The 24103-nt window shown below is 28.2% G+C and overlaps 1 protein-coding gene across 8 annotated transcripts in view; it reads right to left on the bottom strand.

The window, feature by feature from the left end:
- The window catches only part of shaker (Potassium voltage-gated channel protein Shaker), a 939448-nt gene that overhangs the window by 348002 nt on the left and 567343 nt on the right, over window positions 1-24103 (bottom strand). The window contains exon 1 of one of the 8 annotated variants that reach the window (XM_014415914.2): window positions 17601-17670. The exons of the other annotated variants lie outside the window; for them this stretch is intronic. Within the exon in view, the coding sequence (XP_014271400.1) occupies window positions 17601-17620 (20 nt within the window). The 5' untranslated portion in view covers window positions 17621-17670. Of the gene's footprint in view, window positions 1-17600; window positions 17671-24103 lie in introns of those variants that run through there. 8 annotated transcript variants of the gene reach the window in all.

Raw genomic sequence — 24103 nt, 5'->3', positions numbered from 1 at the left:
AATTTATAATCATGCTAATAATTTTTGTATATTAAATGTACTGTCTTTGACCCAAAGAGTGAAGAGTATGCTGGAGATAGGGACACAATATGTCAGAAGCGTTAAAGAAGAGAATAATAATAATAGAATGAGAATAATAATTTATTGAAAAGTATGTATTTTTACAATGCCTCTAAGCCTTAGGCAGTCATATTGTTTTTAAATGTATACTTCAGATAATGAAACGAACAAGTATGAATGGTTGGTGATAAATACTTCATAGTTAAAACTAATGATACTCTATGTAAGCTTGAAGTTAAATAAAGTATTGATATGTATAACTTACAATTTTATTTCGTTTTCACTAATAATTTTATTTTAAAAAATACATAAATATTGATATAGATATCGTTTAATTTTGTTCATTTTTTACTTATGATGATGTTTAAAGGTATAAATATTAATTCAAATATTGATATGAATATTTTTTTTACAATTAATTATTTTAAAAATTACAAATATTAATTTAAAGGAAATAATTTTTTTCAAGTGAACTTATAATTTCTAAATTATTTGAATAATTCCTCAATTATTTAGACTATTTGGAAGTTGTATTGATTGTAGAGGCACTACTGGTTAATGTTAGTGAAAATGATCAGATATCCAGTCCAATTTTTTAATGTAAAGTTTCATAACGTAGTCCGTATATTAATGAAGAATTTAGTCTTTATATGATCTAGATGATCGTAGCAACAACCATATACATTATGTACATAAAAATGTTGCTCAGATATGTTTCCGTGTTGTATGTATGACAGTTTTATATCCGTGACATCTAAAGCACTATGAAAAATGTTTCATAAATTTGAAATTATTTTTATAAAAAATTTGTATTTTTACTAATAAAATTGGAGATTTAAAAGCGACTTTCCGACCTTGAAACTGTCTTCGGAAATTATTCCAATATGCATATGATCAAATCAAAGTTTATTTCGAAGATAGATTCGTTGGATAACAGCGGTGTGCTCCAGTAACATTTGATTTCACAAATTAACTCATGTATTAACCCTACTAAATTATAGTCTCTCAAAATGTTTTAAAATAAACCTAGTTCCATTAAAAAAGTCCCACTTTTGAATCCAGTCTTTCTGGTATGATGTTATAAAAGACTTTCGGAAAAAAAAATCGTTAGCGAATCATTTATTAAGTTTGTTGATGTAAAGTTTATCCTTGAACGACTGCCTATTCTACACCGTTCCTGAAAATTAATATTATGTGTAAATCGATTTAATATTATTTGAAATTATGCACATAAATAAGCATTCACTTAATATGATTTAGTTAAGTTCAAAATGCATTGTTTAGCTTACACTACCTATCTTACTTATACATTAAGTACAATAGAACGAATTGATTCATGCACTTCCTCTTTCATTTTATCTTTTCTTTTTTAATAACTAAGAATTCCATTTTATATGAAGTCTTGTAAATTTAATAATTTTTTTGAAGATGATTGCTTTTGTACTGATATGATCAAAAAGTATTTACATACCATATTTATGCTCTATTGTACTTGTAGTAGTCTCAAAAATGTTCTCGTTACTCACCTGAAATAGACAAAACAAAGAGGTTACTTTTGTTCATAAATACTTTATATGCATAAGAAATGTTGGTGAAAATTTTCTAGAAAAATCATTTTCGCTTGTCAAATCTTTATACAGAACAGCGTTATAAAAAAAAAATGACATTATCTGATAAAAATTTTGAAAACACTTTAAATCTCATTGCTAACGAAGAAATTAATTAAAATATAATAACAAAATTTTTAATGTCAATTTTCATTACGTAGTCCGTATATTGAGAAAGACTTTAGTCTTTATATGACCTCGCTACAATCTAGATGTTGGTAGCAACAACCATATACATTATGTACATAAAATGATATGTGTCCGTAATAGTTTTTATGACAGTTTTATATCCTTGTCACCTAATACACTATGAATAAGGTTGTCAAATGTCGAAATGGCCGCTGTTTCGAAGCTACGAAAAATTCAGTTGGGAATTCTGTTAAGTAATAAAAATGTATCTAATTACCTTTCAAAAATGGTTAAAATTTTACTTAGACTATACAAATGAGATGATGTAAATTTCATCAAAAAATAAATATTCAAGTGTAGATAGATCTACATGTTCAACTAAAATAATACTTATTACTTTTCCTATTCTAATAAGAGAATACGTGCAAAAAAATCTACATTGTCCGATATAAACTTCGATATCACTTTTTTAAATCTTTATTGCATTGCTAATAATAACATGAGAATCTTCCAACTAACATGCCAAAATGGCGGATGTTGAAAGTTATGAAAATTCATTTTTGAGTAACAATAAAATAAAAAATAATTGTACATTATTTGGGTTCGGAAAATATTTCAGTTTTTACTTATACTATACTAGAAATGAAGTAAATTTTATTAAAAGTTATATTAAAGTATTTAAGATGCCCCCCAAAGTTTAGTTTTTTCTGGAAAAAACCTTTAAAGAAATATCTTTAGATCTACCAACAATACTAAAAAAAAAAAAGTAATGGGCCATCATTTAAGTTCACTAAATTATGATTTCTCGAAATCGAAATTTAGTGAATTATTTATTACTAATTAAAAATTATTTTATTAAAAAAATATTAAGAGAAAAGTAACTATTTACTGGATTGTATCTCTGAACCTATTAAATGTAAACAGCTCTATTAGGGTTCATATTTAAGCAAATTTACTCTACTTTCAATGATGTTCTATTGCTTTTTTTTTTTTTTTTTTAATTAAATTTTAAGTAGTTTTGAAGATATAGATTTCCAAATGAAAAAACAGTGAAGATTTTAGGGTTTTTTTGGAATGAAATAAACTTTAGTGGGTGGGCACCTTAAAATAATTCAATATATATTTTTAATGGTCATTACTTCATCCCATGTATAGTTTAAATAAATATTTAGCCATTTTATTAAAGGTAATAAATAACATACAATTATTGTTTTTACTAAAGTTAACTTCTTAGTGAAAAATGAATTTTTAGTTACTTTGGAAAAGCCGAAATTTTGGCAGGTAGCGTGTTGTGACTGACAGACTCTCTTTTATTATCGTCAATGCAATAAATATTCATAAAAGTGCTATCAAATTTTTTATCAGATATCCATTTTTTTTGCACTGGCTCTCGAACTATTATTAAAATAGGAACTTTCAAAGTCAAAATTTAGTTGATTGTGTATACTTACACGGCCTCTCTAAATTGAATTCCTTTTTGTTTTGTTTTTTTAGGAATAGTCAGATGGTTTTTGCATGATTCTTAAAAAATTGTCTCCTTATAAAACCCGTTGGCATAGACTAACGATTGGCCAACCTTCTCATAGTGTGTCAAGCAAGGGTTCTTTTTAATAATACGTGGCACAAACGTAAATCCTTGCATCCTCTCCTATTAGCTTCTAATATCACAAGATTATTCCCACAAAATAGCAATTTGATTTCCTACACCAACCATGCCTAAATTGATTATAAATAACTATTTTCCCCCGATTTTTTAAAATAAAATTTAAGATCCTACTTGCCATCGTCGTGTCCGTACAGAATTCCTGTACGTCACATTGTGATACGTGTTCCATAGGTTGAGAACAAAGGATCTATACCCTGCATGGGTTGTAATGGTACTGCATATATATATATATATATATATATATATATTTTAATTAGTCATACTCTATCTTCAAAATGATAAAAGTATAACCACAAGATTTTCATAAAGTTTGCAATATGTTTATTTTGAAATATATTTATGAATTAATTTATTCGCATTTAATAATAAATTACCTTCGAAAGAAATATAAATGTTGTTTGTTTATATATTTTCAGCTCAATAAATACAATCATGTTATTTTTATTTATTTGAACCATAATAACAATACCCAAATTGTCTAGGAATCCTATGGTGTATTACTTTTTTCAGTAAGAAGAAATAATTATGGTTTTGATTAAATATTTACTTCCTACCTTCAGGGTTTTCTATCGTTTAAAGTTGTGCGACGAATATTATACAACAAGATTTTAGAAAATATTGGTATTCATCTGCTCCTAGCTAGATCATTTATATTGCGTCTTTAAGTGACTAAGTATATATTTAACTTCTTTGTATATTTTAAAATAGTAATGTGTATATTTTGAATATATATATAAAAAAAAGAAGTATTTTGCCTCTCATTTACCTAATCCACCTCTAGTTCATCTTTTCTCAATTGCAACAAACAATACAGTTATTTATAAGACATGCGTCTTTCTGATTAAAGAAATAAAGCCGATAAAATGTATGTAAAAAGGTTAATTACTTTCAGGGTTCAAAAATTTATGAAAATGTAAATTTATAGTTTTCAAGATTATAGTTTTATGAAATAAAACATGATCTAGGCAGTAATTAGAAATACAACTAAAATACTCAAAAAAATTAATTAATAAATAGAAAAAATAGTTTATTTAAAACTTGTGTACATTTCAGGCCTTCTTCAGATGAGAAGTAAAATGAGATAAAGATATGACAGGATATCATAGAAAAAAAGACAGAAGAAATACAAAAATAGATACGATATATTTGATAAATATGAAATAATTAAGGAGCAATACTTTTGAAAGACTATAAGACAAGGTAAGGTGCAATACTTGTGTGTATACACACACATATATGATAATATCTAATATGAACTATATGAAAAATAGTAAATAAATCTCTGCTGCTAGAACCCACGAAGATTCAGGAATGAAGTACTTTGTAAGGAAATAGACCAACGTTTGTGCATGCAGGTGATTTGGTCAGAATCATGCTCAATCGCCAGATTTATCACCAGTTAAGGGGGAGGGGTACCCACTTCATGAGGCTGGGTGGGCGACAGAGAGCTCCGTAGCCCACAAATTTGACCCACGGCCACAGTGACAAAATTAATATTTATTTGTCTCAACTGGATTCGAACCCGGGTCCTTATTACTTAGCCGTTCTCATATATATTCTAATTAAATTAAATTGCAATGTTGAATTATAAAGGCATTATGACATAAATGAAGAAAGGAGATATGGATATGATCAAAGTGATGTATATTTTTAGATGTAATAACAAAGAATATAAGTACTGAAAGTAATAATTGAGACAAAATTATTAATAAAGATAGAAATAAACAGTAGTGTTATTGTTATAGAATAAAAACAAATATGAGTGTGCAGCAGTAGTGTAGTACATATAGTACAGTGACAACTGTATTGAGATCATTTTTGGAATATGATTTTTTTAGTTTTTCATACCTCTGCCTGAACCTAATTTACTCTAGTATTGAGAAAAACGTGAAAATATTTTTCATTAATTTATAATTATTGATAATATCACTAATACTGAAGCCTAAGTTCAGTTTAGGCACTGGTGACAAAAACGTACTACTCGTAAAATTTCCATTTGTTACCCTCCTTGTCCGCTTGCTCTCTCGAATAATGAAAAACATTAGTCACTCAAATGATGTAAATAACTTATTTAATATAAGTTTTCATTATCTACCGTACGTAATTACTTCTTTAGTATGTTGGATATAAATACAAAAATAAAGAAGTGGATAAGCAAATGGGAAATAATTAATAACTATTGAAATATTCGTATTTTAACATCCAAGATATACAAAAAAATAAATATTAAAAAACATAAATTAAATTTAATCAGAAAAAAACGTGATACCACTACACATTAATTAGTTAGTGAATAAGCAAGTAAATCAAACATTGATCGTAAATCGATGATTCTTTAACATAATATAGCTCACAAATTAAAATTAAAAGAAAGGAATGAGATATAATTATATAAGTTTATAAAGAAAAGATAAAAGAAAATTAATCTAGCCATGTGAGTGTGAAAAGATGTAAAATGACATTTAATGTTTTGTTTTTTTACTACAGAAATTCTTTCGGAATGTCTTTAAAAAAAACGATATTTTTTTAATAGTATAAACTTATTGTCGGACTGTTGATTTATCACCTTAAGATACGACATACATTAAATATTTAACTATAACCTTTCTCATTCAATAAAGAAATGACAATTAAAACCAAACTAATTATTACAATTTTTTTTCTTATTCTATAAGAGAACATAAAGTTATAAACGAAATTTATTATTAAGTTATTCATGAAATTTATTATTAATTGTCTTCTTTTTTCTAAGCAGCATATATACAGCACGTGTAGTTAAATAATTAAGAGGTTTTCCAATTCATATTTGAAATACGCTGCAGATTAGTACATTATTACCATTACACTACATTATTATAATTATAAATTGTTATACTAGGTTTCATATTGAATTAATTATATATTATATTGGCAAACTATGCTTATTTTAGAATCATTTTATAGATCTTTGAAAAAAAAATTGAATTTAGCGGATGTAATTAAAAAGTTGGAAATCTTCCTCATCATATTTGGAATTTAGTACAGTGGTATTTACGTAGTACATTCATGTTTTATAATGTTTGTCCGTTATAGAGAGGTGAAAAGTACTGATGGGGTATAAAATTGTTGGTGTCCATTAAGAAAAGTTTAACTGTTTGAAAGAGCATTGTATTTCCCAAAGCCATGTTTATTGTTTATGTGAATGTGATTTTCTTGTTAAATTTTCGTTTTAAACTTTAGTTATCGTTAAGTTTTATCCCGAAAATCTCTTCTCTTTCTGTGATGTTTAATACCTTGTGTATAATCTTGCGGTCAGAATGGTCTTTTTCAAAAGCAAGCTTTCAACGATTCTAATATTCTTCATAGAAGTCCGAAAAGTAAGAGACAACATGGGCAAAAATATTTTGTTAATTGCATAACTTTTATTTGTATTTTAAAATATACTACTATTACAGTTTTGATAAGTTATAAATCTTCAAAATTTCAGTTTCTAACCAGCTGCAATTATTTGAACATGAATTTTAATATGTATTTAATTGCTTGTTGGCATTTAAATTTGGTTCGGTAAATGCTGGTTAAGGTCAGCTAGGTGCCGAATCTATTTTTCACTGGACCTTTTTTGGAACAATGTATTTATATTCACTTAGGCCTATTTCCAAGCTCTCCAATCGGTAGCTACGCGCCATCTGTTGGCAGTACCTAGAACCTTTGAGTTGAGCTGTTCGCCGATAGAGGTCACTGCCTTAGTTCTCATGTTTCCCGCCTCAGCTTATTCCAGTAACCTAAATGTTTCAGTAGCATGGTCTGACTCTTGATGGACTTTTTTGGTCATTAAACAATGAAAAACTTGTGATTTTAATTTATTGAATCGTGGATATATATATATAGCTTTAGTTCGAATACAATATTATACATAAATGCATATCGTGTCTCTATAGTAATTATGAAGTACTTTGCATTTTAATTGAAATAGGGTTTCATTGATGATAACTTGTATAACTTGAAAAAGCTTTTACTGCTTAAAATATGAAATTTAAATACCTAATATTGGATATTTAGGGGCAGGTTTATATTGAATTCAACGTACTGTGAGGTTAGAATTTTTACCAACATGTGCATCCTTATTGTGCTATATGGGATTTTTTAATCTATTCTATTCAAGTAAATAGACTTTTTAAGTTCTATTTTGAAATTTTGAGCATAGGATGTGTTAACCATTTATAAATCTTGATAAAAATTGGAACATGTAGATAAGATGCAAGAGTATGAAAAGGATATTTGCTTCATATAGATTAGTTTTATTCTGGAATATAACTATGTTCTCATATTAACTAAATATTCGAATTCACCTTTGGAAATGGGAGTGGAAACTATTTAAATTTATTGAAAAACAGCAACAACCTGACTATTTTGATATGTCATTGTTTTATCATCCTTTAGTGACTGAAATGGGTTGAACAGAATTTATTACTATTATATTCAAGTTGGGTAATACACTAAAAAATGAAACTAATGGTTTAGAGGTCTGCTCCTTGATTATACCCCGTGTTTATTTGTCTGGTAAAATTTTATGATAACACTTCCAATATCTAAGTGTAACTGTGATAATAATGACACATAATGATTCAAAGTAAAACAATGGATATTAATAAAAGAATATTGTGGTGCAGGATTGATGATGCGAGTTAGTTATAGAATTCCAAAAGAAGTTTACACAAATAACTAAATATCTGTGGGAGGTATATATTTGATAAGAGGGTTTATATGAATCAACATGCATTTGTGTTTTGAAACATACTGACAGCCTCTGTATTATTATTACTGATTCAAAAGGCAAGTTGTCTAGCATTTTTAGAAGCAAGTTTGAACTACACTATTAATAAACTTAATTATTTTATTTATGCTTGAAGAGGTTTGTCGGGGGGTGCGGTCAGCAAAGAACAACATAAATAAACAAAACCATATTTATTTATTTTATGCCAACGTTTCGACCTGAGTTTCAGGTCTTCATCAGGGGTTGTGTCGTAGAGGAGGGAAGATTAGTACTTAGATCAGTACTTGAACAATTGTATTACTCAACTCTCTATGGATGATTGAATGAATAACCCAAAAATGAAAATATATACTTTTGAGTATCATATAGCAGTTAGTTTACATATAACTGATGTGGTTTAATTGTGGCGTATATGGCAAACAGTTTTGATTTTATTTCAGATTAAACATATTCCAAAGATAATCCTGTAGATTGAGGTTTCTTTCTTTGTTGGGGCTGTTCCAAAGCTTGTTGAGCTGCCACAAAAAAAACCCCAGAGTATAGTACAGTCTATGGAATAGACCAACTATAAAATAAACTTTTCTTACTAATATGTTCTAAAGTTTTGATTTTGTGAATTTCACCTAAGGAACAGAGTGTAATATAATTTTTTCTTTGCTTATCAAATCTTTGTCGACTTGAGAATACTTTTTATAAAGCAGTTTTTACATTTATTATTCCTTAGAGGTAGGAAGGAAGCTAAGTTTATGTGTTATAATAAAACCAATAAACAGAGGCCAAATAATTAATTTAATGTTTTAAAATGCCTTTTTTTATGTTAGTAACTCATCTTTAAGAATATATTTTTTTTTATATGATTAATCTTTAAGAATATATTTTTTTATATGATTAATCTTTAAGAATATATTTTTTTATATGATTAATCTTTAAGAATATATATTTTTTTATATGATTAGGGTTGTTATAAGTTAACTCTCATCTAAGTATTAGGAAACTTTGCAGCTGAGCTCAAAAATACCCACAACAGAGAATCTGAAAGGGAATTAGTAATTTTGTGTTGGCTGCCTGTCAGCTATTGTACACAGAATGTGCATACTGGTAATCTATTTTTATTAATTACATGTATATTTCCTTTGTTTATTGAGGAATAATCAAAATTATTAAACTAACTTAAGTTAACCTATAACGTTTTCAAAAATAAACAATTCAAAAATTAATGAGACTAAGGAAAGTAAGATTTCATTTGTGACAGTGCTTGCTAAAAATGATACTTTTGTTTATAGTTGGCTATAATTTTATTTTCTTAAATTTAGAGTGCTTCTCTTACTAAAAAGAAAACAAATTGCTGTGGTAATTTGTTCATAGGACACTTAGAATTTAGTGTTTTGTACACTTGTGTTGTCTGTATATTTGGACTATAAATAACTTAAGACTTTGTAATGTGCTATTTGAGCCTACAATAATTATTACAGAATAAATAGTCTGTAAACTTACTGTTGTGGAAAGAAGGGAGGGTTTTATAAATAAAGACAAGGAGAATGTGTTTTCATAAACAGATGCCATGACAGACTGTTCTGGAACAAAGCACCATGCCTACTTGCACTGCCTCTCAGCAGTATCATAGTGTCGCCATCAACCGTTTTATTTACAAACCAAAATAATAAAACCTATTTTATATAACACTTACTCCTGTCCTTTAGTTTAGTGCAACCAACCAAAAACAAATGATTCAGAAATGTTATAATACTTGTGATTTAACACGGCAAGATTGTTTTACTTTTTAAACCTCCCCCCCCCATTTATCTCCTGGTAGACAATTTTTATATATATTTTTTTATATGATTGGATGTGATGATGACAAAAAATCTTTATGATTACTTTCAATGTAAATTGAAATTGTAAACAGTAGCTCTTTAGTCAGGGAGTAAAGAATCCAAATTTTGCAGAAGTTCTAAGATCTTCTTGCCTTGGCGAGGAAGTAACATAAACAAGCAGTCATAACAACATTAAAGGTTTAACGGAAAGTAGACAAAAGTACAAACAAAACTGATGAAATAATATTAAAATATAGATGATTACTTCCCATTATGAGCAAAATGCGTTGGTGGTAAAAATTATAAAATGCCTAAGTGGTTAAATGGTTAAGGTGGGTTGGAATACGTTATTAGTAGGTATACTTACAATAAATTTCCAAGGTAATTATCAAAAGTAATTAAAATCTTGGATATGTTTAATGTTGAACATAGCTAAATGTTTACTTTTTTCTTTGTAGAAAAGTGTTAATAGTGAATGAATGTGTAACTAAATGATTTAGTTCTATAAATGATCTATAAATGCAATTAAGATTATAATATTGTCTCATTTGAAATAGGTGTTTTAATTTAATCTACTGCTTGATAAATAAATCGTTTGATTATAAATGAGCTCTGGATCGATTGGTTAACTTGCATGACGCAAACGGAGAAAACATTAGAGGGAAGAATTGTAAATTGGCTATTTTTAATATATTTTTTAAAAATATTTGGGTTCGTGAAGCCTTATTATGATCATTGATAAGTTATTTGTCTCATTATTTTAATATCTGATATTGTGTATCTTGCATGAAAATATGCATAGGTAGGCTGAACCCATGGTAGATTTGACTACATTATGTACTAAAGCAATATTAACTTCAAGTTCAAGTGTAATAAGAACTATATTCATATCTTAAATAATATTTTTTTTTTTAAATCCCTTATAATCAATTTTTAAGAGAAAAATTATGTGACATTCTTTTTAATTTTAAAAGCTTAGATAGGTCTTTAAGAAATTCCTTTAAAAAAAAAAAAACATAGAGATAAAGTACTACCTAATAATTTTAGTACAAAGTAGATAAAAGGTTATATTAAAATGCATAGAATGAATTTTTTGTTTCATAATTCGTTTATATCATTTTTGTTTTTTCACTTTTATTTTAAGTATTTAATATGGTTCTGTCCCTTATTTAATGATAGAAATACCCATTTCTCACGTAATGAAAAGAGTGAGATTTTTTAGCCTAACCAAGTATTGATAACCTAATATGACCAATCAATATTTTTTGCTAAGGATACATTTGAAAGTCTGAACTGAGTTCTAGACATTTTATTTTTAACCTGTTCACTTCATGTGGGCACTAGGGCTAATATTCCTAATTTTTCAAAATAGCAACTGTTTTTTTAAATTTAGTTTTAGCCAATAACTCTTGATTAATTGCAAGCAGCTTAAATTAAAACTTGGTCATATTTAAGGGACCAAAATCTATTTTGAAAAATTTTATGTATTTTTGAAAAAATATAATATTACTGCTCAATATATTGATTAAAAATACTGAGGAGACAGTAAAAATTAAAATATTTTTTTAATTAGAGTAAATTTTTTTATATTTGAGCCCTAATGAAAATTATTATGTTAAATTTTCGCTTTTTTCAAACACTAATATTTTTCCTAAACAATGATTAAAGTTAATTTGTGAATATATTTTAGCAAATATTATGAAAACTACTATTCCTATGGTAATATCATAAATTACTTTATTCTATATTTAACGAGGTTCAAATTAACACTTAATTGAAACTCTTTTTTCCAATATTTTCTGAATTATTGTTTTTCAAATAGTGATATTTTTTTCCAAAATGTGATTATTAATAAGTTGTTTTACATTTTCTAGTGACGTATAATTACTATTAGGTATTTTTACTCCAAAGCGTAGCTCATAAATATTTTTACATGATTTTGGCATTTTGCAATATTCATTAAAAATGAGTTATATCTAAGTAAAAGTATGATATCTCAGGAACTATTTGACTTTAAGATGTATATTTCAGCTCAATTTAAAGGTAGTTCATAATGCATATATCTGTTAGAATAGAAGTTTCCATGATATTTACCAAAAAAAATTAACGTATTGTTGATTTCTGGTTGTTTGATAATAATATTGGAGTTAAAATATTTTATACAGGAAAATATTGAACATTAAGAGTTGTATTGGGGCTCAATTTGAAACTTATTAGATATAGCATAAAGTTTTTTATAGTGCTTATTTTCCTAATAATAGTAGTTTCCATGATATTCCTAAAAATAAATTCAATTTTTGTTTTGTTGGAAAAAAAGATGTGTTTAGTTTTGGAAAAACTATATCTTGGGAACTATTGAACATAAATAACTCTATTAAGGCTAAATGCCCTATTTAGTTGTTTTAATGGTATTTCAGCTAATTGTAATACTCAAGAAGTTATAGGCAATAACCTGAAAGTACATGGCAGCCATTTTTATAAATCTGCAATATAGGGCTATGGTCCTCAAAAAGTGATATTTTTTATATTTTTCAATTGTATTTAATAAGAATCCCATGAAAGATACTTTCGGTCTATTTTTATATTTTAAGGCACTTTTTAGGTACAGATAAATTTTAAGCTAATTTTATTGGATTTCTATATAATAACAATGATATTGCCTGTTTTATTGTTATGATATTGCTTGAAGAGAACAGTATTTCCAAATGAATGTGTCCAGAACAATATTTCTGCAAAGCAAACTTAAAGTGACTTAAGAAAAAATTAAATTTTATTTTCAAGAAATTCCAGTCATTAGGGTTTTCCCTGAGTTCATTGAATTCAAGTTATAAATAAAAATTGGTGTTGAAATTTTACCTTAAACTTATGACATTTTTAGTTTTCCCTTAAAGGTAGTAAAGGCATTATTTCTTTAAGTTATTATTTTGAAAATGACTTGTTTCCGTAATATAAATTCCAAAGTACATGACATATTTAGAAAAAGTATATTAATTATAGAATGGCATTCTTGAATATTGTTGGGATACAAGTTTTAGATGCTGTACTGAGAGGAAGATTATTTTTTTTTTACTTTCTGTCTTTTAATGAAAAAAACAAAACAAACTAACAGTTGCAGGTTCTAAGGTTGCTATTTAGCAACAAGTCTAGCCACAGATCTTTAAAAGAAATTACTGTTATTAAAATTATATAGGTTTATACATGTTGTGATCTTTTATTTATTGGATTTTTAGTGTTAACAGATATAGCACCTCAATGACATTTATAAAATATTTCTTATAGAATAATTCTTTTCTTTAAGCACCAGAATGTTAAAAAATCAGAAAAATTAGATTAACAAGAATAATTGAATCATTACTTCCATTAAAACTATTAGCTTTGTTTATTTCTTATTGAAGTATTATTAAACTTTATATTTTGCTCTACAATATATTGTTACTGGTTAGTAATCAATTACTTTCATTTAACTTTGAGTCATTAATCAAATAACTGTTTGGCTCGTGTCAGATGCAGATGGTCTTTCAATCAATGCAAAATTTAATAAAAATATTCTGATATAGCTTGGAAAGTTTACGTTTTTAATGTACTTCATTTAATAGTTTGTTTTATTCAATATTTTTTATTATTCTATGTATAAATAAAAATATCTTATTGTTACAAAATACCAAGTACGTTACGTAAGAGATTATAAAAAATCTAAAACTTACATTTTTTATTATCTTTATAAATAAATACATTTAAAAAAAAATCTTGTCTTATCCTAACTTCATTAGAAATACAAGTTTCTTGAAGAAATATAACTAAGTATTCAAAAGATGAGTTCGAGGAGCAAGTTTATTTCTGGATGCAATTACTTATTTGGGTATTTTATTAAATTTTCTTTAGTTGGGAGAACTACTGTCTGTAGTAATTACATCTAAATCCATCATATTTTCTTCAAACGTTGATGAATTTTAGCTATACCAACAAAATTTATTTGAAAGAATCCCCATTTATGAACTTAACTTGATACCTTACTTCCAGAAGTTGTATTAACTTTCATCAAGACTATAGTTCTAATAGATGATGTATGCTTTAACATTCGTAATACCACATTCTGTGATAAACACAATACTTGCAGGGGTTCTTTTTGGACCCCAATAGTTTATGGATTTTTTACTTATGTTATTAATCCCAGTATCAAAACTCTATCTTGTTATAGAGAATAAATGACAAAATGGATATAAGGAGTGGATTTAAAAAATATTAAGAAAATAGAAAAATAATTTATTATTATTCCATTCTCATTTTATGGTCGCTTCTGATTCTAAGTATCTCTTCTTTCACATCAATCTCCTCATTTGCACAATTCTTATTCTCAATTGTTTCCAAGACACTCTCCATCATTTCTAGAAATGTTTTGTTCTTGTTATGGTTGGTTCAACTAATACATTACTCAGAGTCAGTACCAGAAACAAAGAACATTTTTAGTACCCTCGTTTCAGCTTATGGTGAATATTTTCTCACAGAACAAATGAATTTACTGCAGATATGTCAGGTCCAGTTCATAAAGAAAACCATTGGGCATCTGCAGGTTTGTCTCTTTCAAGTAGTTTCGCTGACCAATTCTTCAAGTGTGTCTACTATTCCCTTTTTGTGCACCTGTAGAGGTTTACTGTATGCTGTATAACTGTCACATCAACCAAACATTCATCCTATAATTCAAGTCAGGTGTTATTTGGAAGGGAGCTGAAGTTATCGGATTCTTGTAGGGATAAGTTTCAGAGTATTTTCCACTTGGATTTGGGATCAGGAGCATTGGAGAGGGCGTGATGAATGTGAAGGGATTTAGCACATCAAACTGCTAACTGGGTTGGATTATGGAGTAGTTTAAAATAAAAATAATCTGGAAACAGGCGGGGCCGACAAAATTTGTGTCTAGTTGCTTCTCTTTGTTTAATCATTTTCTTTGTTTCCGGAGTAAGCCATGGTGCAGTTTGATGGTGTAAGGTTTGGAGCGGAGCATAGATGTCCAATATGGATTGCAGATGTGAATCCATAGAGTCGATGGAATTATAGGAGTGTATAATGTCCCACTGGGCGGAACCAAGGTCAGGTTGAAGGGATTCATAGGAAAGGATGTCGAAATTACGGTATGATAAGATTTTGGGAGTAAAGCATTTGACTAAGTGTCATAAACTACTTTATAGTAAGTTAAATTTCCTTTATTTTGAGTGTTGGCAGACATATGTGCATCTTATGGATCTAGAGATATATTTTTTCAAAAATCCAACATTTTATGGGAACAATTAGAAATTAACATTTTGTGAGTTTATTTTGTCAAATATCATAAAAACTACTACTCCTACAAAGGTAAAAATAATTTACTATTTTGTAGTAGATTTAACTAGTTTTAAATTGAGCGCTGGCAGACATCTGTCTGTTCAATGGTTTCTGAAATGATGTTTTTCATAAATTGAACTTATTGTCCGATCAACTATAACTCAATTTATTTTAGCAAATATCATGAAAACTACTATTCCAATGAAGTTAAAGGTCATAAACTTCTTTATAGTCCATTAAACTAGCTTTAATTTGAGTCCTAATAGACATCAGTACCTCACATAGTTCCTGAGATATAGAATTCTCAAAATAAATTAACTAACTACTAATCTTTCAGTTGATTTTTAAAAATTTTGCTTTTTAAAAAGCTATATCTCGAGAACTATTGAACATAAATAGCTCTTTTAGGGCTCATATTTCAGAAAATTTACTCTTTAAATAATATTCTTTTAGATTTTCTAGTGTTAGTAGTTTTTAAGATAAAGGTTTTTAAACAGCCGCCATTTTTTATTCCCCCTGCCTATACATGGAAGACCCATCAATTTTGACTAGTTATCATATACCAAGTTTTCATTAAAGTAATCAAAAATTGGGAGATAACTGCCTTTTTTTCTTCCTGGCTCTAATACTATGAGATATAGTTGTCATTAGCAACAATTTTCGTCAGAAACAGGAGAAACCGACATTTTGTGAATTTATTTTGCTAAAATCATGAAAACTATTACCTATAAGAAAAACCTAATAATATCTTTGTTTTTAGGACGTTAAATAAGCTTTAATTTAAGACCTATCAGACATTTTTACATCTAATTTAGGTATTTTGTAAATTTATTTTGCTGTCATAAAAATTAATACACCTACAAAGAATAATTAATTAACTTGTTTTTAGGAGATTAAATAAGCTTTAATTTGATGCCCATCAGACATCTGTGCATGTTCCTGAGATATAGCCGTCAGAATCAAAACTTTTCATCAGAAAAACAAGCAATAGACATATAAATAACTAACCGAAAATAATTCGAGTTTCCCAAGTCAAATTTTGGAACGCCTCTGTAAAACTCGTGACACAGAAAAGGCTTGACAGACAAGTTTCTTTTGTGTTGGTAACTAAATATAAAATTAATCCTAGTATGAGTAAAAAATCAAGAGATATGAAATCACTGAATTTTTGAGTTCATAAAGTTGAATTTTGGAACGCGTGTGCGCAACGCGCTGCACAGCGCTAGCTTGGTAGACAGGCTTCAATTTTTTTTTTTTTTTTCTTACTTTTTGGAAAGTCCAACATTCTAAAACTTCTCTGAACTGCATTGGCTGACTCGTTTATTTTGACTCCTAACTATAAGTAGTTTACACTAATGAACTCGAAAATTGTGGTGAGATAATTGCCTTTTTTTCCTCGAGCTTTAGTACTAGTAAGACCTTGCGTGCCCCTACTACCTCGCCAGAGGCGATGACTTGATGGCCAGCCTCCGAGGGAGAAACAACTCTCAATCGTGATCTGAAGCAAAATACATGGCTTAAAAATTTAAAATTTTCGCCCACCCCTAATATTGGACACGGGAAGCGGCTAGACCTCTCCAGATAACTATTTCTTGATGTATGAGACCACTGGATATATATTTCTGTCTGTCATTATAAATAATTTTCACTTTACTAACATAATAACACGAGTTGTTCCTCTAGGGATTATCACTTGATTAAGGAAAAAATATGTGCCCATCACTAAAGGTGAAAATGTCTCATGATTTAACCCCCCACTTTCCACAATAATTTACAAAGCATTTTCAGTATACATTCTGGTTACCTGGAGTAAGCCACGAACAGGTTCCGATGTAACCAGTAGTAATAACAAATATAATAAAAATCTAACTTTATAACGCTTAGGACAAATAGGCCATTATCTGTTAAAGAGTCAATAGAGTAACAGCTGCATTGTTTACATTTAGCACAATTTTTATGAAGTAACAAGTCATGATAAAACTTCAAAAAATCGTACTTTTTATCTATTCGCTCTCTTGAACAAATACAGGAAAATCTAATGAGCCAACATTCTATTGCATTTTTTCTGGTACTTAAAACACTTGGTCTTATAACACTTTAAATCATAATCATCAGTTATGAACGCACTAATATATAATAAATTCACAATAAGTTGAACTGATAAATGTAAAAACTCTCAGGCCATGTGCATTAAAGGAAGAGTTAACACATAAAAATAGCATGGATGACATTTATTTCTATGAAAAACTTACCCATAGAAAAATGACAACATTAAAATAAGATTAGAGATTCTCTGGAAATGTTTCGTTGAGTCTCTTCGGAACAAAGGGACCGACTGTTTATTTCTGCTAAAAACTAGAACGGTTTAAAAAAAAATTATGCGATAAGATTTATTTGCGTTTTTTGATAAATGGGGTTATGCTAGATAGCCTATTTGGTAAAAACTCATGATAGCCATTTTATCCGGCCTTTAATGAACGAAATTTCGTAAACTGTTTTGTTTTATAAACAATATGGAGTTTATATTTATAAGTATAGATGTACATATATACACTGCCCTTTCATGAGGCTATCATTATGCTCAAATATAATGTAACAAAAAAGAAAATAAATAATAAAGAAAATAATGAAAACAAAAAAGAAAAAAACTGTTAATTAGAAAAAATTAAAACTAGTAATTTTTAATAGGTATAAAATCAGAAGGGTTGCATCGCAGCGTATACCTGAACAGTCCAACCAAAATGGTTGGTTTACAACACATTACAGTCCAAATCCCTGATTTGATGATATTAAACTCTATTGTTTTTGTATCTTATAAATTATTAAATCGAGAAATTGATGGCCTCTGTAGTGCAAAAAATAATATAGATTTGGGTGGTCCTTTGAGCATATCATGCATTTATAATATACAGATTACTGAGTCCTTATTGGACATTCACATCATACGTTAGAAGTTCAATAATTTCAAGATTCCGGACAGATTTGCAATCATTTTACGTCTGTTAATTTTTTTTTTATAGAAATCATACGAAGTCGGAAACGTTTCAATGTGTATAAAACACGTTTAGAATGTTGAGAGCTGTACGATCAATTTTTTGGGGTGAAATTTTGTTTGCTTGTGTCTTCTCCTACTACCACGCACTCGGGTTGTATAATTTACTAAGAAATCATTGCTCATCGAATATCTTTACGATTAAAGATATTCTGGTGTAATCAGCCATATTTTATAATATTGAAGAATAATGTCTACAATACCATCTTTGAATGATTTTAATGAAGTAGGGTCATTCATCAAGTTTTCATAAATGTTATAGGTACCCTTGAAAATCAGTGAAATTTTATTAAGAGGCATGTCTACTCGTTTTTTTTAATTTCAGAGCTGTCAAGTACTCATAAATTTGCTAAAATCAGATAAAGGGCTTTAAAATTGTTGCAGAAGCTTCAAGAAGAGATGGCTTGCGCCGCCTATTGGAAAATGAAGAAATTACTGTAATCTAAGAAGTAATAGCATTTTAGGGGGAGGAAGTGTAATATAAAGGGTGGTGTTTTCAGGCTAGTTTATACATTTGTAATTAGAAATTTAGAATATTTTTCGCTCTAAAAACAGAGTACTCGTTTCTCCCGTAACAACAGTGTTCCTGAAATCGTTTATTTTCTTTCCTATATCCGAGTAGTGGAAACACTACTTAATTGAATTTAAGAAAAATATAACAAGAAAGATGTTATTTCGGAAGATCTTTTAACTTGTAGGTAAATTTTCCTGGAGTAAAACAAGTTCTCAGATTAGACCAAATTTTTTATATCCCATTTTGTATTATTTTTCAAAAATTGCTAAAGGGATACGTATATGAAAAGTTTATGCTTACTGGCATTGAGAAATTTATCATTATTTTAAAAAGATATTTGTATAATATATAATTCATTGAAGATACTGAACCGACAGGTAAAAGTCCGAGAGGTAGACCCAAACATAAATAGGAGGTTTCCGTTAAAACTGATTTAGTAGATTCAGGTTAGGAGAGATTGGAGTTCTATTAATGGTTGGGTTTTCCACATGTTTGTATCATGCCATTGTATAATTAATATCAAATTTACTTTTAAGTATTTGAATGCAATTGAAAATATCAATAAATAAATTTTTAAGAAAAGAGTTGGGAGGGGCGTCACTGAAGAGATGTCTTTAGATAACGATTGATTGTATCAGCTTGTTTGAGAATGGATCAGAGGTTTTGAGCTAGATGTCAATTATAGTTTTCCCTAATATGTTTAAGTAACTTTTCATTTTCCCTAATAATTATAATTTATGTTTTCGTGTATATTATCTAAAGTTTAAATATTTTGCATACGTTTTATGCGGTGTTATTATTGTCTGTTCTCTCTTTACATTTATTATGAATATTGCATATGAATTTTCTTTAGCCTTTTGAACTGTTTCCGTATTCCGGGTTTCCTAAACCTTATTATAATTCATCGAGGTGTTTAAATGTCTTTTTCATTAAACAAACTCAGAAATTGTTGTATAATTATTATCTAGAAGCATAGCTTTCTGTATCCTTATCATAATTTCATCACTTATTTACCGTTCCATTGGTTTATGGATAAATCAGATGGTTGGAGCAAGTATTGATCATAAATTCAATGATCCATTGTCTTTTACTACAAGCAATTATCTTTCCTATGTATTATTAATCTTTTCCTATCTACCATGATATTGTATGATTTATTTCTTTTAGCTTTATTCTTTTGCTATATACCAAAATTTCCCAAATCTTTTCATATCATTTAAGTTATTGTTATTAACTATCTTCCCCTCGTTTATTTCAAGTCGTGCAAAGGACTTATTTTTGTTTAGAATTTAATAGACTTTTTTTTTCATCATTGGGTTGTTTAGTCCTTTGATTCTAACTACTTGTTCTTATTTGGAATCAAAATATTCCAATGATATTTTTCAATTCATATTTTTTTTCTGTGTGTTCCTAATTAAGGAAATGTCGGCAAAATTCCTACTAGGCAGAATATCACAGTTTTATGAGAAAAAAATTATATATCATATCTTTATCTCTTAAGTACCTAGTTACTTATTTTTTCTAAATACTCTGTAGGCATTAGAAAATTTACAAGAACTAAATAAATGAGTATCAATTTGAATTTTTTTTTCTCTAGAGAGCAAAACTTTTTTTTTTTAAATTTCACCAAGAATCAAAGTTCAATAATGGTATAGTCATATACTATAAAAATATTATTGTCAGGTTGAAGCAATACCTTACGACTTTTATTAGTTAAACAATTACTTATTAATGTGTGATTATGAAAAATGCGAAATATAGCTGATTATAACATTTTGAACAGGACAATCGTCACTCAGTAAAAATAAATCGTCTTAGAATTCTGAGTGTGAGGTGGTGTTTACGTTGCAGGATTTTTTAGATCACTATACATTTTAGATAGTACGCTCAAGGGGAGAAAAAAAATAGTTATTTTTTCCCAATTCTTTATTATTTTATAATAAATTTGAATAGTTATTAGTCAAAATTGAGTTTGCCAATTATAGTTAGAGGGAATATAAAATGACAGTTGTTGCATAACGTTAAAAAAATATATATAATTTTTCATTTGGGTCTCCATATATAATATTTGGGTATCCAAATCTACCAACAACACTAGAAAACCTAATAGAACATAATTTAAAATTGAGTATATTAATTAAAATATGAAGCCTAACATAGCTTTAATAGTTTCCGAGATTTTGGGCAGTATTTCATAAACGATCTTTGTAGGAGTAGTAGGTTTTATGATATTTCCTAAAATAAATTGATTTCTATTTGTTCGGACAAATAGGCCAGATTCATAAGAAAATATCATTAAAACTACCACTCTTATATAGATAAATGTCATATACAACAACTTTATAGCTCATCAAACTAGTTTTAATTCGAGTGTTATTGGACATCTCTATAGTAAAAAAGTCCAAGAGGAGAAAAAAGGTTATTTCACCCTAAATGTTGATTACTTTAATGAAAACTATGTAAAATTACTAGTCAAAATTGACGTACGGGGGAATAAAAATGGTGGCTATTTTAAAACGTTAAAAAAAAAAAAACTTCATTCAGAGCTGTATATCTTTAAAACTACAAACATCACTTGAAAAACTAAAGGATTGTCATTTAAAGTAGTGTAAATTTGCTAAAATATGAATCCTAATAGACTTATATTTATATCTCAAAATCCGTTCGTCGTACAGATGTCTATTAGCACTCAAATTAAAGCTGGTTTAATGGATTATAAAGTAGTTTATAAGATTTATCATTGTAGGAGTAGTAGTTCATTCGTTTGCTAAAATAAATTGATTTATAGTTGGTCGGACCAATTTTTATCTGCTAAATATCATAAAAACTACAACCCCTAAGAAGATAAGTGTCATAAACTCCTTTATAGTAAGTTAAATTTCCTTTATTTTGAGTGCTGGCAGACATATACGTCTAATGGTTCTTGAAGCGATATATTTTTTTAAAAATCTAACATTTTATTCGAAAAACAATAAATTAACTTATTCTGAATTTATTATGTCAAATATCATTAGAAAAGTTAAACGTTATAAAATATTATATAGTAAATCTAATTAGCTTTAATTTGAGTGTTGGCAGACATCTGTACGTCTTATGGTTTATGAAATGAAGTTTTTCATAAATCAAACTTATTGTCGGAACAACTATAAATCCATTTATTTTAGCAAATTTGAAAACTACTATCGTGAATTCCTACGAAGATATAGCCCATTAACTACTTTATAGTACATTAAACAAGAGTTTATTTGATTTATAATAGGCATTTATATGTCACATAGTTCCTCATATATCGATTTCTCAAAATAAATTTACTACTAATCTTTCAGTACATTTTTATGAAATGTTGCTTTTTAAAAAGCTGTATCTCGGGAACTATTGGAAGTGAATAGCTCTATTAGGTTCATATTTTAATAATTTACTCTATTTTAAATAATGTTATCTTAAATTTTGTAGTGCTGTTGGTAATTTTAAAGATATAGAGCTCCGAATGAAGAATTATTTATTTTTTTAAAGTTTTGAAACAGCTGCCATTTTTTATTCTCTCTACCTTTACTGTGCAGACTCATCAGTTTTGACTAGTAATTGTACCTAGTTTTAATTTAAGTAAAAACACATTGGGGTGAAATTATTTCCTTTTTTTTCTTTCTAGCTATTGTACTATTATGTATCATGGTTCCTTTGATAAAGATTTCCTAAAATAAATACACTACTGATTTTTCAGTATTTCGTGAACTGTTTCTCGTAAGATACTGATCGTAAACAATTTTAGGATGGTTCATATTTTACCAAATTTATTAATTTATACGTAGTTTCAAAGATTTGGAGCTCTGAATGAAAAACTATTCTTTTTTTATTAATTTTTTAAAACATCAGCCATTATGTATTTCCCTTAACAATACTTGCCAGACTCCCAGTTTCGAGTACTCATGAAGTATAAACATAGTAATGTTTTTAATTAAGTAATAAAAAATTGGGGTAAAAGAACTGACTACAACAGACTCTTGTACTACATCAACTCCCAGTGCCAATTGGAGTGTTGTTGGGAAAAAAAAAAACATTCCAGACCCTTTCCGTTTTTGCTGAATTTCCGTATTTTTAGAGGCCTACAGAGTCATTCAAGCAAGTTTTACAAGAGTACTTCTTAGTTACTGTTACTTTTCTGGGCCTCCAGATGTTTAATCATAGAGCACTATTTTGGTGCTCAAAACATTTATGGTTGAGTCGCAGTAAAGAAATCAGTACTCAAGAAAATATTTAAATGTGGTTACAAGAAATTCATACTAAATCAGTTTCAGTAATAGTATTAATAATGAATATTAGTTGAATACTAATGCTTCCAAATATGTTGTGTTTAAGTAATCTTATATTTTTAGTATTTAGATCACATTTCTTCATTTTTAATATAGATTTATATTTTTAGTGATGGTTATTTATTTTAGTATTTAGATTCCTACGGTAACTAGAAAGACCGAAGTTGATGAGAAAATAAAAGTTAGGTTGAAGGCGGGAAATGCTTGTCATTTTTCAATTTTTAAACTGCTTAGTTTCCGCCTTCTATCCAAAAACTTAAAAATTAGAATTTACAAAACTATTATCCTTCCCACTGTTCTTTATGGATGCGAACGTGGCCTCTTACACAAAGGGATGAACAGCGCCTTAAGGTTTTCGAAAATAAAGCATTACTTAAGATATTGGGACAGATAAAGAATGAATTAACGGGAGAATTTATATGACTACACAACACTAAATTAAGAGAACTACACCCGGTAAATATAATTCAAGTTATAGCATTGGGGCGTATAAGATGAAGGTGTAAGGTTCATTGTAATGAACGGTTCCTTAAAATTTTAATAAGCACTGAACCGACGGGTAAATGTCCGAAAGGTAGACCGAAATCTAGATGGGAGGATTGCGTTAAAACTGATTAAGTAAAATTGGGTTTTGAGGGGCAGCTCTAGAAGGATGTATATGGAGAGCGATTGGTGGTATCGGCACGGAAACTTTGGGTTGGTTATACCTTCATTATTATTATTACTGTTATTATTAATAAATGAACTTAACTTTCAAAAATTTCTTTCTTTCAACATTAGAACTAAAAATGTACAAGAAAAAACGGAATTTCCATACTTATAATCAAGGGCAAACCGAGGACCAAAACTATGGTGAGAGGAGGGCAAACCATGGTCGTT

Source organism: Halyomorpha halys, unplaced genomic scaffold (genome assembly GCF_000696795.3).
Source record: "Halyomorpha halys isolate HHAL.00 unplaced genomic scaffold, Hhal_1.1 Scaffold108.1, whole genome shotgun sequence".
NCBI lineage: Eukaryota > Metazoa > Arthropoda > Insecta > Hemiptera > Pentatomidae > Halyomorpha > Halyomorpha halys.
This window is presented reverse-complemented; position numbering and strand designations above follow the sequence as displayed.